The 25,662-nt window shown below is 60.2% G+C and overlaps 1 protein-coding gene across 1 annotated transcript; it reads left to right on the top strand.

The window, feature by feature from the left end:
• Window positions 1-1,315: 1,315 nt before the first annotated feature.
• On the top strand, window positions 1,316-18,288 carry TTYH1 (tweety family member 1). Its single transcript, XM_059665736.1, is given in 15 exon segments — window positions 1,316-1,547; window positions 4,780-4,872; window positions 4,874-4,959; window positions 7,430-7,541; window positions 8,595-8,815; window positions 12,545-12,640; window positions 13,572-13,644; window positions 13,845-13,920; window positions 14,347-14,402; window positions 14,573-14,665; window positions 15,131-15,223; window positions 16,638-16,780; window positions 16,915-16,960; window positions 17,776-17,856; window positions 17,965-18,288. Coding segments are annotated over 14 exon segments (1,353 nt in total). The 5' UTR covers window positions 1,316-1,421; the 3' UTR covers window positions 17,815-17,856; window positions 17,965-18,288.
• The last annotated feature ends 7,374 nt before the right edge of the window (window positions 18,289-25,662 follow it).

The following is a 25,662-nucleotide window of genomic DNA, read 5'->3' as shown; positions in this document are numbered from 1 at the left end:
CCAACATCACCATCATCACCAACATCCCCATCATCCCCATTATCACCATCACCACCACCATCATCATCATCACCATCATCACCAACATCACCGTCACCAACATCACCATCATCCCCATTATCACCATCACCATCATCATCATCATCATCATCATCCCCATTATCACCATCACCATCATCATCATCATCATCATCATCATCACCAACATCACCATCATCACCATCATCACCAACATCACCATCACCAACATCACCATCATCCCCATTATCACCATCATCACCATCCCCATCACCACCGTCATTTCTCTCTCTAGTAATGGCACGGGTAACACCCCCCAGCCCGTTCTCCCCAATCTGGGACAAAATATTGCAATGAGACAGGTGGGGTACAACCCTCCCCTTCTTCCTCTCGCCCATCTTGTCCCCCACAAGGGACACCTGGCATGGGGACCTCAAGTGCAAAGCCTAGCCCTGCTCCATGGGGGTTGGGGGTAGATCCCTGGGGCAGATTTCTGGGACCTCAGTTTTAGCTCCAACTGTGACTACCTGGGTGATGACCTCCAAGTTGCAGGTTCCCTTCCAAGGGCCTCTGTTTCCCATGGACCAGTGTGGCCTCCGTGGGACCCTGTGAGGCTCAACCTAGGTGGTGGCTAAAAACAGCCACCTGAGTGGCGAGGGGGGGGGGGGGGGAGATGCCTATACACACGGAGTGATCCCTTGGAGAGGTTCTTCCCCACCAGGAGGGACCTTATGAAGGTGGGGAATGCAGGAGCCCTCGCCGGTGGGGCTCAGTGGATAGAGCGTCGGCCTGCGGACTGAAGGGTCCTGGGTTCCATTCCGGTCGGGGGCGTGTACCTTGGTTGCTGGCACATCCCCAGTAGGGAGTGTGCAGGAGGCAGCTGATGGATGTTTCTCTTTCATCGATGTTTCTAACTCTCTATCCCTCTCCCTTCCTCTCTGTAAAAAATCAATAAAATATATATATTTTTTAAATCAATGGGAAAATATCCTCAGGTGAGAATTTAAAAGAGAGAGAGAGAACTTAAAAAAAAAAAAAAAGCTAAGGGGATCCTCCTGTCCTAGCTGACACCATAGCAGGGGCGGCTTCTAGGGACGGGGATGTCCAGGTACCTGTGCGGCCGGAGGTGGGCGCCCTCTCGGAGGGGAAGGAAAGCTGGGCACCCCCCCCCCCCCCCCCCCCCCCGACCACGGCGCCGCAGTGCCCCCCGCGGCCGCCAGGGGCAGCACCGAGCCCGCCCCGCGCGCCTCCCTCCCTCTCCTCCCCCCAGTCCCCGCCCCCCGCCCCCTCCCTCCTCCGGGCCCCGCTCCCCTGAGCCCCGCCAGACCCCGCTCCGCCCGCGCCCCGCTCCGCCAGCGAGGCTCCCGCGGCCCGGCCTCAGCCCCGCACGCCCTCCGGGGGCCATGGGGGCGCCCCCGGGCTACCGACCCTCGGCCTGGGTGCATCTGCTCCACCAGCTGCCCCGCGCCGACTTCCAGCTCCGCCCGGTGCCCAGCGACTTCGCGCCCCGGGAGCAGGGATACCAGCAGGTGGGAGCCGCGGCGCGGGGCGCGGGGCTGGGGGCGGGGGGGGGGGCGGGGAGAGGGCAGCTGTTGGGGTCCTGGGGGCGAAGGGGCCCGGGTGACAGACCCTCCTGGGCTCTCTCTCGGGCGCTGGGGGCTGGGCCCCGACTTCGGGGTGTCTGAGGGAGGAGGTGTGTGGAGCCCCAATTCCTGGAGGTTCCCCTGGGACGGGCGCTGGGGGGACCAGACCCCCCCCCCCCCCGCTGCTTACATAAGCGGGGGCTTGGGCTCCGGACCCCTGAGTCCCCGAGGAGGAAGGGGACGGGGGGGGGGGGGCCTGAGACTCCAGGGTCTGGGAGCTGCCTGGGGGTGGGGGGCCGGCGCCCTACAAGTCACCCCTCCCTCGCGGGATGGAGAGTCGTGAAGGTGGGGCCGGGAGAGGGGCGCTGGTGATGGCGGGGAGGGGAGAGGCTGGGGGTGCCCGGTTCTGGCTCTGGGACAGGACTGAGACCTGGAATGGGGAGAGGGGGTGAGGGGTGAGGGCTGGGCTGGGAAATGAGGTGGGGGTGCTGGAGGAGGAGGCTGGGAGGGGGGTCGGGGCGCTGGACGGCGAGGGTGGGTGAGCAGCTGGGGTGAGTGTGGTTTGGGGAGGACAGACAGGGTCCGGAGGAGGTGGCTGGGGTGGGAGGCTTAGGGAACCCCAGGTCCCTGGGAAAGGGGGCCCAGCGCCCATCGGGGCCCGAGAACTGTCCCCTGACCCAGTTTCAGGCAAGCCCTGGACTTGGAGATTAGGGAGCCAGCTCGGCCAGCTGCAGGCGGTGGGTGGGGGCTGGCGGGCGGGACGGGTCCTGGGCCCTGCGTGCTGGGTCCAGACCCCCGGTTCTGTTCTGGGAAGCTCCTGGGACTTGGGCTGGGAACTGGAGAGCTCCGGTGGGGGTGGGGGTGGGGGTGGGGGTCCCAGAACGCGGGAGGAGGATGTGCTGTGCTCTGAGCTATTTGGGTCAGGGCCGGGCCGGCCCAGCGCTCCTCCCTGTGCCGCTGGCGCCCGCTCCCCACCGCACCCCCACCGCGCGGAGGCAGCCCCTCTCCCACGGCCTCCCTCCGGTTACACAAGCGCAACCTCCGCTCTCCACCCCCCCCCGCCCCCGGCCAGGGAGACCTTCCCACGCGGGGCCCACACGGCCACGGCCAGGGCCACGCGCGGGCGGACCGGGTACCGCCTGACGCACTCGGGAGGCTCACCCCCCACACAGAGGGGGGCAGCCCTGGGACCCAGGCACAGAGCCACGTGCGGGGGGGGGGGGGCCTCTGCTCCCAGGGAGGTCACCGCAATGCCATGGCTGGGACAGTCAGGGGCGGGTGACACCGAGCTGGGGACACACACACACTCACACACACACACACCCACACACTCAGACACACACTCAGACACACACACACACACATACACTCAGACACACACTCAGACACACACACACACACACTCAGACACACACATACACACTCAGACACACACATACACACTCAGACACATTCAGACACACACACACTCAGACACACTCAGACACACACAGACACACTCAGACACACACACACTCAGACACACACTCAGACACAGACACACACACTCAGACACACTCACACACAGACACACACACTCAGACACACACATACACACACACATTCAGACACACACACACTCAGACACACTCAGACACACACAGACACACTCAGACACACACACACTCAGACACACACTCAGACACACTCACACACAGACACACACACTCAGACACACACTCAGACACACAGACACACACACACATACACAGATGTTCACTCACGCTCACTCAGATGCACACACACTCCTACATGCACAATCGTTTTCACACATGTACACACATACACACCCACACACATACACTCACATGTACGCACATTGACACCTACACACACTTACACACCTATACACTCCCATACCCACACTGACATGTACACGCACATACACACTCTCACAAACTCACATATCCACACATTCTTGCACTCAGTCACACACACACACCTTCACACACTCACACATACATTCGCACACTCATGTTCATATTTACACATCACACACACCCTACTCACACACACACTTTCTCTCACACTCTCCACCTGAAACCCACTTACACTCAAAGAATTGTGCCAGCAGCACACGGGCGCCCACAGATCACTCTCACACCTGAAGGTACACACACACTCTCCCCCCCACACACACACACACACACGCACACACACTTAGGTGTATTATCGTGACAGACCAACTCAGTCACACCCATAACAGTCAGAAACACAAGCACCCCCACACTGTCACACGCGCACACACACACACACGTGCACGCGCACACACACACACACACACACTCAGCCAGGACAAAGGCAGAGGCCTGCCTCAGGGGAACAGCCCCACTGAGCCCAGAAGCCTGACCGCTCCCGGTGCTGTCCTCCCGTGCTGTGTGGCCCCAGCCGAGCCCCTGCCCCACTCTGGGCGTCTGTGACGGTGACGGGACCGCAGAGCCTCCACGCAGAACCCCTCCCCGTGGAGCAGCCCGTTCCTCCGCGAGGCTGTCCCACCTCGCACACGCGTTCCCGCCTGCCTCTGGCCTCCAGCCTTGGCTCAGCCTCCACCTGTCTCCGTCTGTCTGTCTCCCCGTCTCTGAGCCTCTCTCTCTCTCTCTCTCTCTCTCTCTCTCTCTCTCTCTCTCTCTCTCCCGCCCCCCCCCCCCACCCCTGAGTCTGCCTGCCCCCTGCTCCCTGCTCTGTCTTCACTCTGACCTCCCAGCCTCTCTCTGAGTCTTGCACACGCACGCACTCCCTGGGTGACAGACTCACCTGTGGCGGGTGTGCAGAGCTCAGCAACCGGGCACAAAGATCGAGCCATGAGTGGGGAGGACCAGCAGGGAGGAGGGAGGAGAAGCCCCCCCCCTCAGCCTCACTCATCTCCAGGAACAGGTGCCCCACCCACCCCCATCCCACAGTCCTGGGTCGGGCCCTGGGAGATGCTCCATCCAACTACCTGGTGGAGGAGGAAGCTGGGGCTCAGAGAGGGGAGGGCGCCTGCCCAGCGTCACACAGCCTCAGTGGGCAGAGCAGAGCTGGAACCCAGGACCTGAGCCTCCCTCCAGGGACCCGGTTCCCCAATGACAGAGCCCAGCTGCCAACCTGGGGGCCTGGGGACCCCATCCTCCTCCACTGACGTCCCCCCTTCCTTCCCCAGGCCCTGCTGCTGGTGGCGGCCTTGGCCGGCCTGGGTCTGGGCCTCAGCCTCATCCTCATCGCTGCCTACCTCATCCGTGTCTGCTGCTGCCGGCCCCCCCGAGCCCCCCGGCGCCAAGAGCCCCCCACCCGGGGGAGGCTGCGTCACCTGGAGCTGCATAGCTGCCCTTCTCGTCAGCTGGTAATGGGGCCCCAGGGCGGGTGGGGGCAGGGACGGGGCTCCCCAAGCTCTCTGTCAGGCTTCCGCTGGCGACCTCCAACCCGCCCCCCTCCTCAGCAGCAGGCAGCACTGTCCCCATTGAATGGATGGAGCCACTGAGGCTCAGGGGCCGCGCCTTTCCCAGGGCAGCCGGCCTGGCAGGATGAGGTCGGGGATCAGAGCTGGGCGGTCAGGCTGCCTGGGTTTGGCGGCTCTGCCCCTTAATGGCTGTGCCGCCTGGGGGAGTGACCTAGCCCCTCCCGGCCTCAGTTTCCACATCTCTAACATGGGTATCATGGCAACACCCACCTCCTAGCGGGAACATTGAATGGGAGAAGGTACAGTATCCAGCTCGCAGCTGTACGCGGTTACTGTTCACCAGCGACGTGTTCATGAACTCATTCATGCAGCCAGCGCCCCTTGAGGACCTACTATGTGCCAGGAGGCACTGAGCAAGCCTGGCCAGGTCGCTGCCCTCATGGCGCTGATGTTCTGGTCCCAGAGACAGACAACGCTAGGCTGAGCCCAGACCACCCCCTCCTGGCCCAGACCTGAGCCGGTCCCTCCCGCAGGAACCCTGCTGGACTCGGGGATGTCACTCCCAGCTCTGAACGAGAAAGGCTCAGCCCTGGCCGGTGTGGCTCAGTGGATAGAGCGTGGGCCTGCGGGACAAAGGGTCCCGGGTTCGATTCCGGTCCAGGGCAGATACCTCGGTTGCAGGCTCCTCCCCGGCCCGGACCCTGGTCCATGTGTTTCTCTCACAACGATATTCCTCTCTCTTCCACTCTCTCTAAAAATCAGTGGGGGAAATATCCTCGGGTGAGGACTAAATTTTAAAAAAGAAAGAAAGAACGAGGGAGGGAGGGCCAGGCCACACCTCAAGGCCACTTGGCCCAAGCGGCAAACCCTTGGGAGTCCGGGCCTTCCTCAGGGCCCGCCCCAGGGGAGCGAGCAGAGGAGCTCGACACCCCATGTACCGCAGGGGCCAGCCGGGCGCTCAGCCCGCGGCAGGGCCACCCCCACGGGGCGGACAGCTGTCCTGTCCCCCAGACTAGGGCTCCGGGAGGCTAGCCCGGATCCGACCCGGGGGAGTGGCCCGGAAGCCGGACTCCCACTCCCGTCCTGCAGGGACAGTCTGTGTTGGGGGGGGGGGGGGTGTGGATGTGGGGGAGGTGGCTGGGTGGCCTGCGTCCAAGCTCTTGGGGGCGCCCCTGAGGGGGGTGGACGGGGAGGCGGACAAAGGCCCGGTGGGGGAGAGACACGGCCGGCCCGCGCCCGGGACAAGGGCAGCTTTGTGGGCCGGGAACAATGGGCGGGGGCGGGGACGCTGGGTCCCAGGGGTTTGGGGGTGGGGGTGGGGGTGGCGGGAGGAGTGACAGGGGGCGGGGGGGGGCTGGGTCCCAGGGGTTTGGGGGTGGGGGTGGCGGGAGGAGTGACAGGGGGCGGGGGGGGGCTGGGTCCCAGGGGTTTGGGGGTGGGGGTGGCGGGAGGAGTGACAGGGGGCGGGGGGGGGCTGGGTCCCAGGGGTTTGGGGGTGGGGGTGGCGGGAGGAGTGACAGGGGGCGGGGGGGGGGCTGGGTCCCAGGGGTTTGGGGGTGGGGGTGGCGGGAGGAGTGACAGGGGGCGGGGGGGGGGGGCTGGGTCCCAGGGGTTTGGGGGTGGGGGTGGCGGGAGGAGTGACAGGGGGCGGGGGCGCTGGGTCCCAGGGGTTTGGGGGTAGGGGTGGCGGGAGGAGTGACAGGGGGCGGGGGGCGGGGGGGGGGCTGGGCTGCGAGCCTGGGAAGCGGGAGGGCGGCCGGCTCCCCGCCTGGTCTGGCCCTGGCCCGCCGCGGAGGGACTCTGGGGTGCGGGGGATGGGCCCCGATGCCGGCCCACAATGGGGCTCTGTGTTGGCCGCGGAGGGGCGGGGGCGCCCGGCCCGGCGGCCCACATTCCCTCGCTTGGCTCCCGGCTGGGCAGAAGCTTGGTTCCCGGGGTGGGGGGTGGCCTGGGGTCCCCCAGGAAACCCCAGGCTGAGAGGGAGGGGCCGGCTGGACGGCGAAGGGACAGGTGCTGAGGACCCTGGGTGCGTGGGAAAGGATGGAGAGGGCGGGGGCCGGGGCAGCTGTCACGGGTGTGTTGTGGGGGGAGGGGGGAGGGGAAGGGGTGGCTGGGCGTGATGGGGTTCAGCTCCGGTGCCGGTGCCGGTGCCCTGCGAGTTAAATCTGGGGCCCCCTCCCCTCGCCACCCCACCTACCATTAGCATCACAATGACGTCCCTGGGGCCGGGGGTGGGAAGCCTTCCCGTTGCCGTGGCAACCGGGCTGGAGCCCTTCTTTTCCCACGATGGGCTGGACCAATCGGTGTGTGTGTGGGGGGGGGTGCGGGGTGGGGGTGCGGGATTGGGTGTGTGAGGACCGCGGTCCCTCGGGTCCCGGGACCCGTTGTGACTTCCCGTCCCTCCTTCTCATAGCGCGGGCATTGGCATCGGTTTCTATGGCAACAGCGAGACCAGCGACGGGGTGGCCCAGCTCAGCTCGGCACTGCTGCAGGCCAACCACACGCTCAGCGCCATCGACTACCTGGTGCGGGGGCCGGGCAGCGGAATCCAAACTCAGAGACTAGACCCCAGACCTGAAATGTAGAGAGCTCCGGGCTCCGAATTCCAGACTCCAACCTACAGCCACGCCCACCCTGACTGTGCAAATCGGGGCCACACGCGTGACTCTTTGGCAACCACACGCTAGGACCCCACACTCACACCCGGCCCAGGCCCCAGACCAAACACCAGGGACCCCCCACCCCCTCACCGGCTCCCGCTTCCAGGCCAAATCCAGACCTGATTCTCAGCCCAAATGCAAACGTAGGGACCCCAGTGGTGAGCCCCAATAACCAGACCAGGACCCCACTCCCCTCCCAGCGCTAGGATGAGACCAGCCTGACCTCACACCTCAGATTCCTGTCCCGGGCAGACCCTGGACCACGGAACCCAGATGGGACCGCAGACTCAGAGAGGCAGGTGTGGAGGTCACACCTGGGACCCCCACACCGACTTCTCCTTCCGGGCCCTGGGGCTCAAGCCATGGCCCCCCAGAGCCCCTGACCCACCGAGGCCACAGAGCTCCACGCACAGACTGGAGAGCCCCGTCTGGCCCTTCCTCAATCACAGTCGCCCCAGATCGCAGACACCAGCCAGTGCTCATTGCTTGTTCCTACCTCACCAGCCATTGCTTGTCCCTGATCTGGTCCCTGGGGCTCAACACTGAGACCCCCCCCCCAAGTTTGCATTCCTACTTCACATGCCCGCCCCCCACCCCTGGGCCCCCTGAGCACGCCCTCCCCTGACCCGGCCCCACCCCTGCACCCAGGTGTCCCTCCCCCGACCCGGCACCACCCCTGCACCCAGGTGTCCCTCCCCTGACCCAGCCCCACCCCTGCACCCAGGTGTCCCTCCCCTGCACCCAGGTGTCCCTCCCCTGACCCGGCCCCACCCCTGTACCCAGGTGTCCCACCCCTGCACCCAGGTGTCCCTCCCCTCACCCGGCACCACCCCTGCACCCAGGTGTCCCTCCCCTCACCCGGCACCACCCCTGCACCCAGGTGTCCCTCCCCTCACCCGGCCCCACCCCTGCACCCAGGTGTCGGAGACGGTGGAGAGGCTGGGTGAGGCGGTGCGAACAGAGCTGACCACCCTGGAGGAGGTGTTCGCACAGCGCACGGAGCTGGTGGCTGCCACCCGGGGGGCTCGGCGGCAGGCAGAGGCCGTGGCCCAGCAGCTCCAGGGGCTGGCCTTCTGGCAGGGCGTGCCCCTGAGCCCCCAGCAGGTGGCCGAGGATGTTGTCTTCGTGGAGGAGTACAGGTGGGTGGCAGGGCTCTCACCTGGTGCTAGTGCCCCGGTGGGCAGGGGGCCATGGAGACAAGGTTGGTTGGCACAAGTGGGCATCTGGGGGGTGGAGGCCGGGGATGCTGCTCCCTTAACATCCCACGGTGGGCAGGACGGGCCCACAGCCAGGGCAACCCGTCCCCTGTCGGCAGTGACAAGGTGAGAACGGCTGTGGGGAGATAGACCGAGAGATGCCCACACCCAAAGGATGCCCATACACGTGCCCAAGTATTCATCCGTTTACCAGTCCCTCCATTTATTTTTTTTATTGATTCCAGAGAGGAAGGGAGAGGGAGAGAGAGATAGAAACATCAATGATGAGAGAGAATCATTGATCGGCTGCCTCCTGCACACCCCCTCTTGGGGATCAAGCTTACAACCTGGGCCTGGGCCCTTGACCAGAATCAAACCTGGGACCCTTGAGTCCTCAAGTCGACGCTCTATCCACTGAGCAACACCGGCTAGGGCCAGTCCCTCCATTCACTCACTCATTCCTTCATTGCTTCACTCCCCCATTCATTCATTCACTGTTGTACCTGCTCCTTTCCGGACCAGCCACTTAACTGGTTCACTCGCTCAGCCATCCACCTGACACCCGTCTCCATTCAACAAACACTGATTTAGCACCTTCTGGTGAGAGAGAGGGCAGCCACGTGGTTAGGAACCTGTGCTGGAAGCCAGAGGGCCACTCCCAAACCACATGACCTCAAGCCAGTCCTCTCCAGCTCTGGGCCTCAGCGTCCCCATCTGTGAAATGGGAATGATGAATAGTGCCCCTCCCCCCTAATTGGATTGCTGAGGATCAAACGAGTTGGCATCCATCAAGTGCTTACAACAGCGACGAGCACACACTATCCAGGTGTTTGTAAAGTGTGGGTTTTTGTAAGAGAGAACCATGACTAAAGCAGAGAGCGATTCCTGCCGTCTCCCCGTAACTGACTGTCGTACTTGGTGGGTGGAAAGAGCGCTGGAGGAAATTAAGCAAGAGAGGAGGCGGGCCCAAAAAAGACCCCCTCGCCCGGCCGGTGTGGCTCAGTGGTTGAGCGTCGACCTATGAACCAAGGGGTCATGGTTTGATTCCCGGTCAAGGCACATGCCCAGGTTGTGAGCTTGATCCCCAGGGTGAGGCGTGCACAAGGCAGCTGATCGATGATTCTCTCTCATCATTGATGTTTCTATCTCTCTCCCCAAATCCCTTCCTCTCTGAAATCAATTTAAAAAAAATTTTTTTTAAATATATTTTATTGATTTTTTACAGAGAGGAAGGGAGAGAGATAGTTAGAAACATCGATGAGAGAGAAACATCGATCAGCTGCCTCCTGCACACCCCCTACTGGGGATGTGCCCGTAACCCAGGTACATGCCCTTGACCGGAATCGAACCTGGGACCCTTCAGTCCGCAGGCCAACGCTCTATCCACTGAGCCAAACCGGTTACAGCAAAAAAAAAAAAAAATTTTTTTAAAGAAGACACAATCTGGGGGCAGGGCCCAGGTGTGCGGGCAGAGATGGGAGACCGGGCCCCGGGTTCTGTGCTGCGGATGGAGGCAGCCGGGGCAGGAGCAAGCCCAGAGGAGGGCACCCGTGGGCCATCGGGCAGCCCCGGGTCCCCGTGAGTCCAGGCCCTGCGTGGTGGCTGAGCCAGGGGCCGCACAGGCTGGCCTCAGCCCCTTCCAGGTGCCTGGGGGTGGCCCTGCACACAGGACAGGGGGAGGCGGACCCACCAGCCCAGGAAATACCTTCTGGACGCAGCAACCCGAGTGCCTGGCACTTTAGTCAGTTTCCTGGAAGGATCTCGGCTTGGAGGGGGGCGGTTGGCTGGCTGGGTTCTCAGAGTTCACGGACGGACGGCAGGTGCTCCCGCCGCTGAGCGCACGTTGGCTGTCTGCCCACGGAGGGAGGAAGTGGGAGCGGAGCCGGTGGCAGGAGCTGGCAGCGGGGACGTGGAGAGCGAGGGCCTGAGGTCACCTGGGGCCACTCGGGTACTCCAACCCCTGCACAGCTTTCGGGGGGCGGAGGGAGGGCCTGAGAACATGCTGTTTATCCAGCACTTGCAAGGCTCTGTGCCCTGGCCTCACGTGCATTCTCCTCCCGTCAGTGAATTATTATCCGCTGACACTGAATGATTAAGTAACATCTGAAGTTCCCTTATCCACGTTCAAGCGGATACTTAGCTGTGTCCACATGACTGGCCCCCTTCTGAGCGATTTTCGGTTCTCTCTCAGCCTCACAGCAACCTTTTCTTTTTAAATATATGTTTATCGATTTCAGAGAGGAAGGGAGAGGGAGAGAAACATCAATGAGAGAGAGAAAATCATGGATCGGTGCTGGGGTCCAACCCCAGCAGGTCCAGGGGTCCCCAAAGGTGTGGACGGAGTCGGCGAAGAAGGAAGGACATAGAGTCAGCGTTCAGGTGATCATCATAGCCAGGTTCTCTTGTCAGGGTCTCCAGCCAGGTTCAGTCCAGGTTCTCCAGGCAGGTCCAGTCACCAGGTTCTAGTCAGGCTCTCCTGCCAATCTCCGCAGTCAGGTTCAGTCCAGGATCCCCTGCCATGCCAGGCTCCGCCTCCAGGCTCCGAGGCCAGTCCCTGTCCAGGATCCTCTAGCATGCTCTTGCCAGTGAAGTCCTTCTGTCTCTAGAGAACATTCTGTATAGGTTCTGTGCCTAGGCTCTGTCTCTCTTGGTCCTGTCTTCCAAGCCCTGTGTCCTTAGTTCTGTGTTCTGAGTTCTGTGTCTCTGTCTGGTTCTGTGTTCTGAGTTCTGTCTCTGTCTCTAGATTCTGAGTTCTGTGTCTTGCTGTCTTGTTACATCTGTATTTATACCAGTTCATTTTAATCCTGTCAATCTCTATTACAAAGGTTAGGGCGTTTCTTATCTCCATTCCAGGGAGAAAAGATTATGTAGTTTAAGCATGATTGTTCGTAGTTAAAGGGATTAATTACCCGCCTGGCACTTAGTTGAGGGGTTTTATTCCCTCCCTAACTTCAGGGGAAAATCCCTACCTGGTGACCTTGGTTAAAACACAGCGCCAAGAAGGTGAGCAAACATATTAAGAACCGTATGCCATATATGCCAGGTCCCTTGAAACAGCAAGGATGGACCGGCTCCCGGCAGATCGGCTGCCTCCTGCACACCCCACACGGGGGATCGAGCCCGCAACCCGGGCCTGTGCCCTGACCGGGAATCGAACCGTGACCTCCTGGTTCATAGGTTGATGCTCAACCACCGAGCCATGCTGGCCGGGCTCATGGAATCTTTGGTAGTAGATGCTGTTGCCTCTCTTCCCCCGTTCCAGGCGGGGAAACTGAGGCACAGGAGGCAGAGTTACTGAGGCCACGTCTCACACAGCTAAGGAGTGGAGGCCTGGGCAGTCTGCCTGCAGACACCATGGCCTTAGGCTGTGCAATAAACAGGCGGCAGGGTTGGGGCTGGGCATCAGGGGGCCCGTCACACGTGCAGGGTCACAGGTCACAGAGCTCCTGCATGGTCCCCATGGTCCCAGGGCCCCGACCCCAGGACCTGTGCCCTTGAGAGAAGGCGAGGGTGGCCCGCCTCCCACGCACCCATTTCACGGAGGAGCTGGGCCGTGGCCTGGAGACCTGGTGATGGCGTGGGGGGCCGTGGCCTCCTGCTGGGCCCGGGGCCTGGGGCGGGAAGGCTGGATCTGCTTCCTCAGCTGCACCCCCTCTCCCTGTCTCCCCCCAGGTGGCTGGCCTACGTCCTCCTCCTGCTGCTGGAGTTGCTGGTCTGCCTCTTCACCCTCCTGGGCCTGGCCAAGCAGAGCAAGTGGCTGGTGATCGTGTGAGTCGGGGCGCCCCCGCGGGCTCCTGTCCCAGCGCTGGGGGCAGAGCTCCACCCCTCTGTGCTCTTGAGCGAGGGGGGACCACCGGTGGGGGCTCCCACAGGCTCCTTCCTGCATCCCATGAGCCTCCATGACCTCCATGGAGTTCCCGGGCAGGGCTGAAACCAGACCTGGAGCCGCCAGGAGGGGCGGGCCGGCATGCAAACAGGCCGCCTTGTGGGGGAAGCACGGAACCCCTAGTGTGGGGGAAGCACAGAGTCAGCCTGTGCCGTTTGGGGGAGCCCTCGCCACCTGCCTGCTCCTGGGCTGGTGCCCCGAGTGGGGAGAAGGCTGTGCTGGTGCCCACGGGGTCTCCACTCTCCCCCAGGGGCTTGGAGATGGTAAAACCTGGCCCTGGTCGGTCAGGGCATGGATTGGGCCCCCCAGATGCCCGTCATACCTGCTGCCCACCCTCCAGTGCTAACCCTCCCCCCCCACCACCACCACAAACCCCATCCCCAGAGAGAAACCTGGAGGTGATTTCAGCCCTGGAGCCATCTCCACTCCTGGGAGGAGCAGTCTGGGGGGCAGGTGGCTAACCAAGGGAGAGCTTGGGGACGGCAGGGTCCCAGCAAAATTCACAGCCGGGAAATGGGGCCCAGCGGTGGGCAGGAGTCCCCTCAGGGTCCCAGAGGATGGGGCAGAGCTGGGCTGGATCCTGCTGGCCTGGGCCCTTGTCACTGCCCCCAGTCCCCTGGTCAGGGACCAGATGTTCAGTCTGACATCAACAACCACAGGTCCACCCACCTCTCCAACTTCTCTGCCCCTGATTCTGATCCTCCAGGCTCCAGAGGTCGGGGGTAGAGCTGTGATGGGATTTGGGGTGGGGAAAGGGGAGAGGCCAGGTGGAGAGATTCAGAACCCCCCGTCCAATCCCTCCCCCGCCCCCAGGATGACGGTGATGAGCCTGGTGGTCCTTGTCCTGAGCTGGGGGTCCCTGGGCCTGGAGGCAGCTACCGCCGTGGTGAGTGCAGAGGCCAGGCTCCCGGATCCTGGGGCCGGTGGGGTCAGGGTCACAGGTTCTGAGGTTAAGGGGCTAGTTTTCTAGGTCCTGGGGGCCTGGGCTCCTGGGTCTGAGGGAGGAGGCTGGGGTCACTGAGTCCCTGGGGGTGTGGCATTGGGGCAGCTTCTGCTCTGAGCCCCCTTTCCTGCTGCCTCTCTCAGGGCCTCAGCGATTTCTGCTCTAGTCCCGACACCTACATCCTGAACCTGACGCAAGAGGAGACTGGGCTCGACTCAGGTGACCCCAGTGGTCCGGTGCACCCCCTGGATGCTCAGGCCTCTGTGTCCCGTCCTGCCTGGGGTGGGGTGGGGTGGAATGGGGGTGCCACGCTGTCAGCCAGGCCCGTCCGGTCCTTGACGCTCTCAGCACCCCCAGGGTGGGCTGGAGAAGACAAGGGATGAAGATGCTGGGCTCAGGAGGGGGCGGGGCCTGAGGGATGGGGGCCTGAGGATGGGGGCCTGAGGGATGGAGAAACTGGGGGCGCACAGTGTGATCCAGCCAGGGCCTCAGCAGCAGGTGGAGGGTGGAGACCAGCGTGTTGTTTTTAGAAACTGGGCGAGCGGCGGGTCCCCGAATGCCAGGCCACTGGGAGCTCAGGGGGTCCTGAGCTGGGGTGGGGGGGCCCACCCGGCTCACGGCCTCCCCTCTTCCCTCCTGCCTCAGACATCCTGAGCTATTATTTCCTCTGCAACCAGGCCATCTCCAGCCCCTTTCAACAGGTGAGGGCTGCGGCCAGGCACCCGGGTGGAGAGGGCGGGGCTGGCGCCTGGACTTCGGGGTCCCGGGGAGGATGAAGGCGCCAGGGACCCCAGTCCTGTGTCGCGAGGGAGGAGCGGGCTGGGGGCGCGGACCACGGGGTCCTCCTCCCTCCCTCCCTGTGTCCCCGCAGAGGCTGACCCTGTCCCAGCGAGCTCTGGCCAACATCCACTCCCAGCTGCAGGGCCTGGAGCGGGAAGCTGTGCCCCAGTTCCCTTCCGCGCAGGTGGGCGCTGCGCCTTCACCCAGCATCCAGGGAAAGGGCGGGGCCAGATCTGTGGGTGTGGGCGGGGCCCTCCGAAAGGACGGGTCGGTGGGCGTGGCCCTGAGGTATGGGCGGGGCCACAGAAAGGGCAGGGGTAGGGAAAGAGCGCGTTCGGTGGGCGTGGCCAGGATGTGGGCGTGGCCGGGAGAGTCGATTGGTGGGCGTGGTCCTGACCTGTGGGAAGGGCCCGCTGAAAGGGCGGGTCGGTGGGCGTGGCCCTTCGATATGGGCGGGGCCCGAGGAAAGGTCGGTGGTTTGTGGCTGTGGGTGGGGCGTGGGAATTAATGGACTGGGCGTGGTCTTGAGGTGTGGGCGTGGCCCGGATGAAGGGGCGTGGTCTGTCTGTGTGGGCGGTGTCTGAAGAGATGGGCGGGGCCCCGGCCAAGGACAGGTCCCCGGTGGGACAACAACCCCTTCCCACCACAGAAACCTCTGCTGTCCTTGGAGGAGACCTTGAATGTGACGGAAGGAAACTTCCACCAGCTGGTGGCACTACTGCACTGTCGAGGCTTGCACAAGGTGACCCCTGACCCCGCCCCACAGCACTCTGCCTGGACCCTGAAGGGCCTCCTCCCTCCCCCACCCTGCCATTCTTTTCCCATTGCCCCCCCAGAAACCCCCTTATCTGTCAATCTATTGTTTATATATCACTTACTATTCTCTACCCATTAGCCATCTGTCCATCTGTCGTCTAGAATCCTTCCTTACTTCCTGCCCTCCTCCCTCTCTCCCCACCCCTCATCCCTGCTCTGTCCTCATCCCCTGCTTCCCCCTCCAGTCCACCCACTCTCCTCCCCGTCCTCCCCTCTCTCTCTCCCTCCCTCCCTCCCTCCCTCCCTCCCTCCCTCCCTTCCTCCCTCCCTGTCTCCCTATCTGCCTGGAGGGAGACAGCCTTGGTCCAGCCCTAGCTCTGGAGCTCAGGCAAGTCACCGACTGCTCTGTGCCTCAGTTTCCTCACTTACAGGGCCAGGATTCGGGGTGAATCCCTGCCAAGCTCCCGTGTGGCGCATGCTGTCATCCTGCCGAGGCAGGTCGGGCATGACACCCAGTAGAGGGGGAGCCCGGGGTCCCAGACTCCTTCCAGTCTGGGCTCCGATGCGGGCGGTGTGGCCCCCGGCAGGCGCACCCCCTGAATCTCCGCAGGCCTCCTCGCCTGTGAGATGAGGGCGTGGGGACCCGCTTGGCAGGGCGGTTGTGAGGGTGCAGGAGAAGAAAATCAGCCGTCCCCCGCATGCCCGTGGGCTTCACTAAGTGGGGGCTCTGGGCTATTTTTGGGGTGGTGACTCACCGGGCCCTGGAGCCCTCTTAGTAATGCCATAAGGAAGAAACTGCTGTTATTGTCTGTCTTGCAGACTTGGGTGATCAGCTACACAGGGCTGGGTCACCCCAGGTCACAGAGCTGGCCCTGTACGCCACGGAGGCAGGGTCCTGGCACCAGGCCCTCGCCCCCCTCCTTCCCCTTCTCATAGCCCCCCAGCCAGGGGGTCACCGGTCTTGGCACTTCTGCCTCCTGCGTGTTCACCCACTGTCACCCCGCCCCCAACCCCGGGGGTCTGCTGCAGCTCAGGCCAGCGACCTGGCCCAGGGGACACTCGGCCCAGGGGACACGGGGCAGTGCATGGGGGCGTGTTTGGCTGTCACAACAGTGGTGCTACTGGCATCTAGTAGGTGGGGGGCGGGGCGGGGGAGAGGGTTCTCGGTGACCGGCGAAAGGCCCAGATTTGAGGTCCTACCTGTGGGTGTGATGACAGTGACTGCAGCACCTACTGTGCGCCAACAGCTTCCCGTGTGCCAGGATGGGGAGGAAACTGAGGCACAGAGAAGCTGAGTGACTTGCCCAGCCTGGCACAACCGGTGTGGGAGCAGTCTGAGTGGTGTGTGTTGGGGGGTGAGGGGACCCTGCCCGCTGATGGCCGCCTCCCCTACCCCCCAGGACTACAGCGCCGCCCTGCGGGGCCTGTGCGAAGACGCCCTCGAGGGCCTGCTCTTCCTGCTGCTCTTCTCCCTCCTGTCCGCCGGGGCCCTGGCCACCGCCCTCTGCAGCCTGCCCCGCGCCTGGGCCCTGTTTCCACCCAGGTCAGGGGGGGACAGAGGAGGTGGGAGGAGGACACAAGGCGGGGGGTGGGGGTGTCCTGTTGGGGGGAGAGCCTCCTGATGCATTACCCATCCTCCTTCTCCGTCACCCCCCCGCCCCCCGCCCAACCCCCCAGTGATGACTATGATGACACAGACGATGACGATCCTTTCAACCCTCAGGTACTGGACTCCTGGGTCTGAGGGAGGAGGGGCTGGGGGTCTGGACTCCTGGGTCTGAGGGAAGAGGGGCTGGGGGCCTGGATTCCTTGGTCTGAGGGAGGAGGCTGGGGGCCTGGACTCCTGGGTCTGAGGGAGGAGGGGCTGGACTCCTGGGTCTGAGGGAGGAGGCTGGGGGTGGGGACTCCTGGGTCTGAGGGAGGAGGCTGGGGGTGGGGACTCCTGGGTCTGAGGGAGGAGGGGCTGGGGGCCTGGACTCCTGAGTCTGAGGGAGGAGGGGCTGGGGGCCTGGACTCCTGAGTCTGAGGGAGGAGGGTCTGGGGGCCTGGACTCCTGGGTCTGAGGGAGGAGGGGCTGGGGGCCTGGATTCCTTGGTCTGAGGGAGGAGGCTAGGGGCCTGGGCTCCTGGGTCTGAGGGAGGAGGCTGGGGCCTGGACTCCTGGGTCTGAGGGAGGAGGGGCTGGACTCCTGGGTCTGAGGGAGGAGGGGCTGGACTCCTGGGTCTGAGGGAGGAGGGGTTGGAGCTGGACTCCTGGGTCTGAGGGAGGAGGCTGGGGCCTGGACTCCTGGGTCTGAGGGAGGAGGGGCTGGACTCCTGGGTCTGAGGGAGGAGGGGTTGGAGCTGGACTCCTGGGTCTGAGGGAGGAGGGGCTGGGGGGCTGGACTCCTGGGTCTGAGGGAGGAGGCTGGGGGTGGGGACTCCTGGGTCTGAGGGTGGAGGCTGGGGGCGGGGACTCCTGGTCTGAGGGAGGAGGCTGGGGCCCACACTACCAAGCCAGATTCCCATGTCATGCCCTCCTCTGACCCCAAACCCCCAGGAATCCAAGCGCTTCGTGCAGTGGCAGTCCTCTATCTGAGCCTCTTCTCCACGCCAGACGGGAGCCGGTGCCCCCTCCCCGGTGAGCGAGAGTGACCCCCGGCCCTGGGAGCCACCCTGCCCCCCTCCCTGCGCCGGGCCCGGGTGACCTTCCCGCCACCCCCAGCGCCCTCTCTGTCTGTCTCTGCAGCTCCTTCCCCGGCTGCCGGAGAAGACCCCACTAACCCAGCCTGACGGGGCTGCCCCCGCTAACCACGGCCCTGGCCACGGACACCCCAGACAGGACCGCCCCCCGGCCCGCCTCGTCCTCATGCCCGTAGCCCAGGAGACGGCCAGGGCCCGGGGCTGGCCAGCAAGGGGCCCCTCCTCCTGGGCCACCAGGGGCCCACCCCGAGGGACACGAGCACCCCCACCCCCACCCCACCCCGGTGGGCGTAGGGCCTCTGATCTCAACTCGCGGCACTAACTTGGGAGTGGGTTGATTTGAAATAAAAGGGAAGACTTTATTTTACAAGCAGCTCTCTCCCTTTCCTCCCTCTCCCCTCCCCGATCTGGCCTCCTGGTTGGGTGGGGAGACCCGCCCCTTCAGCTCGGCCTCCTGGCGTTTCTGTCCAGGGCCAGGCTCTGCAGGGGTTCCGAAGGGATTGCTATTTACACACACACACACACACACACACACACACACACACCAGGCTCTGCAGGGGTTCTGAAGGGATTGATACACACACACACACACACACCAGGCTCTGCAGGGGTTCTGAAGGGATTGCTATTTACACACACACACACACACACACACACACCAGGCTCTGCAGGGGTTCTGAAGGGATTGATACACACACACACACACACACACACACACACACCAGGCTCTGCAGGGGTTCCGAAGGGATTGCTATTTACACACACACACACACACACACACACACACACCAGGCTCTGCAGGGGTTCTGAAGGGATTGATACACACACACACACACACACACACACACCAGGCTCTGCAGGGGTTCTGAAGGGATTGCTATTTACACACACACACACACACACACACACACCAGGCTCTGCAGGGGTTCCGAAGGGATTGATACACACACACACACACACACACACACCAGGCTCTGCAGGGGTTCCGAAGGGATTGCTATTTACACACACACCCCTCCCCCTGATTCTAAAAGCAGCGCGCGTGCTGACACAGGAAGACAGCCACCCCGGGTGGGAATAGACAGCCTGGAAATAGGCCTGGGGTGTGTGGAGATGACGGAAGGCAGCGTCAAGGCAGGCGGGAAGGACCGGCTGGTGCCACGGCACCGACCGCTCACAGAATCGGGTCTCCATCTGGCTGAAAGCACTCTACATGCACGAGGGGTGACACATCTAAATGCAGAGCAGGCGCCGGCAGCCTTGCAAGGGGAAGGAGGATTTTGTATACCTTGCTTGGGTGGGGTGGATTTTAAAGATTTTTTTTTTAGAGAGAGAGAGAGGAGCGTTGGCCTGCGGACTGAAGGGTCCCAGGTTCAGTTCTGGTCAGGGGCAGGGACCTTGGTTGTAGGCTCCTCCCCAGCCTGGAGGCTCCTCTTGGTGCAGGAGGCAACCAGTCCATGTATGGCTCTCACATCCATGCTTCTCTCTTTCTGTCTCTCCCCCTCGCACTCTCTCTAAAAATCAATGGGAAAATATCCTTGGGGGAGGATTAAAAATAAATGAGAGAGAGAGAGAGAGAGAGAGAGAGAGAGAGAGAGGAGAAGCTTGGCCAGCATGGCTCAGTGGCTGAGCATTTGAGGTCGGTTGTGGATACATTCCCCAGTGGGGGGTGTGCAGGAGGCAGCCAATCAATGATCCTCTCTCATCATTGGTGTTTCCATGGGAGAGGGAGAGAGAGAGAAACATCGAGTGTGAGCGAAACATTGATTGGCTGCCTCCTGCACGCCCCCTACTGGGGATCAAGACTGCAACGCAGACATGTGCCCTGACTGGGAATCGAACCCACAACCTTTTGGTGCTTGGGAAGATGCCTAACCGAGCCACATCGGCCAGGGCTGGGGTGGATTTTAAACAAGATATCCTAAAGCCAGAAAGGAAAAGGGAATCTATTTGACAAAGCTGATAGTCTGGGGGAAATTGTGATATTCTTTTAAAAAATACACGTGGCAAAATTATATATATATATATATATATATATATATATATATATATATATATATATATAATTTTAATACATGAATATAATCTACACAGCTTCCACAAAGAAAAAGGCAACCCAACTTAAAAACAAGCAAGTTGAACTTCCAATGATGCAATCATCCCAACACCAGTGAACAGACAAAAATCCATTCAAACCCTGAGTATTAGGAAGTGCAATTTGAAACAATTCCCCCCACCACCCGGTTCCCATAAAAATTAAAGGCGTGCTAACATTCTGTTCTGGCAAGGATGTGGGGGGCTGAGGGGGCTCAAACACGCTGCTCTTGAGGCTGTGAATTGCAATCCTACGAAAAATATAATCTTATGTGGGATTAAAATCAAAGCTGCATAGCCCTACCTGGTCTGGTTCAGTGGCTAGAGCTTCGGCCTGCAGACTGAGGGGTCCTGGGTTTGATTCTGGTCAAGGGCACATGCCTGGGTTGCGGGCTCCATCCCCAGTAGGGGGTGTGCAGGAGGCAGCCGATCCATGATTCTCTCTCATCATTGATGTTTCTCTCTCCCTCTCCCTTACTCTCTAAAATAAATAAAAAATATATTTTAAAAAAAACAAACCACTATACAGACCCTGTGAGCTGGCCCTCCTGCTTTTGGGACTCAGTGGATGCAAACAAAGCAGAGGTAGCTGACTCCGTACAGACATTGAGGGCTGTTTGCTGCAACAAAACTTTGACCGGCTACACTTGAGAAACCAAAGTCCACCGAGAGAGGACGAATCCATCAAGTCACTGTACCGCGGGGTTATCCAAACATGACAGCGCTCGGCTGGGTTTGGGATTTTAGGAGAGAATAAAAAAAAGGCCCGAGAAAGGTTTGAGGTGGGTGTGACAGACAGGGGCAGGGGAGGGGACAAAAGCAGATGAGGCCATGATAAGGGAAGCTGCCTTATCTGCCAGGTGGGAGGTGTCCACTGACTGCTTCTCGGTCCTTCCTCTCAATCCTGAAACCTACCCTGGCTGGTGCGGCTTCGTTGGCTGCAGCCTTGTCCTGGGCGGTAAGAGGTCGCCAGCTTTGATTTCTGGTCAGGGCACCCGCCTGGGGTTCGGGGCCCGATCCCTGGCAGCTGATGGATGGTTCTCTCTCATGGATGTTTCCCCCTCTCCCTTCTTCTCTAAAACCAACCAACCAAACAAACATTCTTTTTAAAAAAAACCACAAAAAAGATAGATCAATATCACATGATCTCACGCATTTGTGGAATATAATGGACAACATAAACCGATGAACAAAAACAGAGACAGAGAAGCATCGATCAGATGCTCAAACCTCAGAGGGAAGGTAGGGGAGGGGGTAAGGGGGAGAGATCAACCAAAGGACTTATATGCATGCATATCAGCCTAACCAATGGACACAGACACCAGGGGGTGAGGGTGAGGGCAGGATTGGGGGTTGGGGGGTAATGGGGAGATATGGACACATATGTCATACCTTAATCAATAAAGAAAAGTGGGGGGTGTTGACGTAAAAAAACCATTGAAACCTGTAAAGAATTTTTGTGAGTTTATTTGAGCCAAACTGTCGATATATGCTGGGAAGCAGAACCTCAACGAATTGAGATAATGCTCTGGAGAATGGCGGGGTTACATCTGCATTTATACATTGCAATCAAAGGAAAGGCACGTAGGTGGGTGACATGAAATTCATTGGTGACAGATTAAGGAGGAGGGATAAGCAAAGCAGGGAAACCCCTGGGATTGGATAAAAAGTAAAATGATGGACACACACTTAGGTGGGTGCAGGATCAATTAACATGATGATGAAGGAATCTGTGGTCTCTGTCCTGGGACCCAGCACATTTGGCTGTGCCCCAGGGGCTCCAGATAAAAGGAAGTCACAGGTTACCCAGACATTTCACAGGGTATGTTATCACAGATGCAAAAAGACAGACAGGCTCAGTGAAGGTAAAGGTTGACCTTGTCAGTGAAGATACTGGCCCAGGACGTAACTGCCCACCATCACCGCTTTTAGTTAAGTTTAATTTCAGACCATCCTTTGTGGTGACTTTAGGTCTGAGTTTGCAAGACCGCCATGCAGGCCTCCCCTGAGCTTGTCAGGTCAGCCTGTGGCCCCTTTCGTCCACAGGGGGAAAAAAGACATTTCTGAAATCCAAAGAGCACTTGGACCAGAGATCTTCCCCTGACTCACTCCGCGTCCGCACCTGAGCCGCCCTGGCCGGGGGGGTCACTCAGAGACGATGTCCCCACCTGGTGGCCATGTTCATCTGTTCCCTGCAGGAACCCGGATGGGGACGCGTCCTGCAGGGTCCTGAGGGGACGAGGTGCCGCGTGGACTATGCACCACGTTGCCTCTCGAAACTGAAAAGCCCCAGGTCCCAACACGCACACGTGGGCCTTCCCAGGGGTTTCGGGTCAGGGCTTGTGGGTCCCAAGTGCCACTTGCCATAGGGGCTGCTCCATGGCCCCTGATTATTTCTGGTTTGCAAACTGCAAGGAATGTTCAAGGCAGCTTTCCGTGTGAGGGCCTGAAGCTGGGGGCTGCTCTGCCCTCAAACACCGCCCCCTGGTGGCTGAGACCCGGTCCTGAAGCAGAACTGTGTGCTGATTGATGTTGGCGGGATGTGTGCAAACTACCCTGCCATTCAGGCCGCCTGATTTCCTGCCAGTGACCTTTACTCCGGAAGGACACTGGCCCCACCTTTACAAAAAGTAAACCTTTTGCCCGGCAGGCATGGCTCTGTGGTTGAGTGTCGACCTATGAACCAGGAGGTCACGGTCCGATTCCTGGTCAGGGCACAAGCCCAGGTTGTGGGCTGGATCCCCCGTGTGAGGCGTGGAGGAGGCAGCCGATCCATGATTCTCTCTCGCCATTGATGTTTCTCTCTCTCCCTCTCCTTTTCTCTCTAAAATCTGTAGGGAGCAGCTCTAGGGTCATGCAGACCTGTGGCAGGGCCACAAACAAGCCCCAGGCTGAGGGCAGGGCTCTCCTAGTATAATTAAGCCTGACCTTGTAGCCCTCCCCAATTCCTCCCTAAGGAGCTAATGGGCTGTGGGAGGTGCAGCAAGTGTTGCCAAAAACAAGAACATTTGTATACATGCTAATCTACCCTTGTTTTCATCAGACTATAAAATAACGCAGCAGCTAGCAGGCTGGGTCTTGTGTGTCCTCGTCCAGGCAGGGGAGATCCACAGAGCCCCAGCTGTACTCTCTCATCTGTCTTTTCTTCAATCCTTCACCGCCCCTCCTCAGGCTCACCCTTGGCCGTGCTGGCATGGCACAAAAATCAGTAAAAATATATTAAAACAACAACAACAACAAAAAAACCAAAAAAGGAAATCTTGTTATTTCAAAATGACAACATATAAGCAGTTTCACTGCCAAGCAAGATGGAGGAACAGGGACTTGGATTTGCCCTCCTTCCTGAAAACAGCCCCCAAACCAGACGAAATACGTGCAACAGTAACGGTGCTCAAGACATCAGTCCAGGGAGGAGAGAGGTCCCGGAGAGATGGGGAACGTCGAGCTGAGCCCTGAAATCGCCACAGCCCCTGTCATCAGAGCGTTTCCTGCCACGGGACTTGGGGGGAGGGGAACTGAGGCACAGCACCTCCCAAAGGCCCCCCAAAAACTGCTCTAAAAAAACAAAGTCTACTTTTTAAAAATGCTCAAACCAAAAGAAGGCAGGAAAAGAGGAAAAGGCGCCTGGCTGGGGTGGCTCAGTGGTTGAGCGTCGACCTATGACCCAGGAGGTCACGGTTTGCTTCCCCCATCAGGGCCCATGCCCGGGTTGCGGGCTCGATCCCCAGTGGGGGGCGTGCAGGAGGCAGCTAATCCACGATTCTCTCTCATCATTGATGTTTCTCTCTCCCCTCTCCCTCCCTCTCTCTGAAAAAAACAAACCTAAAAAAATAAAATAAAATGAGGAAAGGGGAGTAGCTCTGTCCCTGGAGTAGCTCACTCTGTCTCACTGCTTCACTCATAAACTCTCTTTCACTTTAAACTCTAAAAAAAAAAAAAAAAGGCAAGAAAAAATAAAAGAACCATGGACACATAGAAATCCTGTAGCAAGTCAATAGGTTTAAACGTCACCATACCAATGATCACGTTAAAGAACAGTGACAAACACTGCTTTTAAAAGCCAGAGATTGGTCCTGACCGGTGTGGCTCAGTGGCTAGAGCGTCGGCCTGCGGACTGAAGGGTCCCAGGTTCGATTCCCGTCAAGGGCATGTACCTTGGTTGCGGGCACATACCCAGTAGAGGGTATGCAGGAGGCAGCTGATTGATGTTTCTCATCTCTGTTTCTAACTCTCTATCCCTCTTCCTTCCTCTCTGTAAAAATCAATAAAATATATTTTTAAAAAATAAAAGGCAGAGGTTAAGAGGGGAGGGGCTTATAGGGGTGGAACTCCGGTCAAAGCAGGTTAGGGCGGAACCTTTGGCTCTTTCGGGAAATTGTTCAAAATAAATAAGTATAAATAAATAAATAAATAAAAGGCAGAGATTGGAGGCTTAGGGGGAAAAGAAAGATCCGACTAGAATAGATGCTGGGTACAAGAACCCACCTTAAATACAGGGGGGACAAGCTAAAGGCACCCTAAATACCGAATACACTGTGGTCCCCTGTGGTGACATTCACATGAAGTCTGCGGTCTAGGGAGTAGCCACGTGCCAACGTGGGCTTCTTAGTTGTGACAGATCCTACAGTCACAGGAGGTGAGGGCATCGGGGCCCTGCACCCCCCACCCCCACCCCTCCCAGCCTTTCTGTGAATCCACAACTACTCTAATGGCAACCACAGGAGACGCAGGGATCAACGGGAACGCGCAGAACAGCAGAACCTCCAGCTGCTGTCGCTGCCGTGACCCGTCCTGCACCGGACGGGGTGACTTTATCCGGGTCCTGGAGGGAAACACTTGCAAGTTTCGCTACGAGAAGTTTAAAAAAATAGGCCTTGCCGAAACCGGTTTGGCTCAGTGGATAGAGCGTCGGCCTGCGGACTGAAGGGTCCCAGGTTCGATTCCGGTCAAGGGCAAGTACCTGGATTGCGGGCACATCCCCAGTGGGGGGTGTGCAGGAGGCAGCTGATCGATGTTTCTCTCTCATCGATGTTTCTAACTCTCTATCTCTCTCCCTTCCTCTCTGTAAAAAATCAATAAAATATATATTTTAAAAAAATAAATAAAAATTAAAAAATGGGCCTGTTTACAGAGATGGTGCAAACACTCCTCAGCCTCCATCAGCGGCCTCGCAGGACCGGCTACCTGCCCCCCTGTACGGGCCTGCTATCTGCCCCCCTCTACGGGCCTGCCTCTTCATCAGGACCCCACACCTGTATTTTGCCGTCCCCCCTCTCTGTCCACCTAAGCCGGGGTTGTCTCCGAGCGTGGGCACCCGCCATCCCCTCTGCCGGACGCGCCGTTCCGTTTCAGGGACTGAGGGCGCTTCCATTTCCGGTGGGGCCTGTGTTCACCCCTTTTTGCGCTCGTCATTCCCTTCCCCAGGCTCCCCCATCCCTGGATGGCGGGCAGTCCCACAAGTCCCAGCCACCCTGGTTTATGTCTACAATCGGAATAATAAATGGCTACCACGAACGCAGCCAAAACTCGGCTAAAGGACGAGCGCAACGCCCAACCCGGTCGCGCGTGTCCCCTCGGGGCCACCGTCCCCACCCTGTCTTCCGGCTTGTCAGGAGCGCCCTCCCGCTGAGTGCGTAGGCGGGAAGGCGGG

The sequence above is a fragment of the Myotis daubentonii genome, chromosome 15 (assembly GCF_963259705.1).
Source record: "Myotis daubentonii chromosome 15, mMyoDau2.1, whole genome shotgun sequence".
Lineage (NCBI taxonomy): Eukaryota > Metazoa > Chordata > Mammalia > Chiroptera > Vespertilionidae > Myotis > Myotis daubentonii.
Note: the sequence above shows the minus strand (reverse complement) of the source record. Positions and strands in the feature narration are given on the sequence as shown.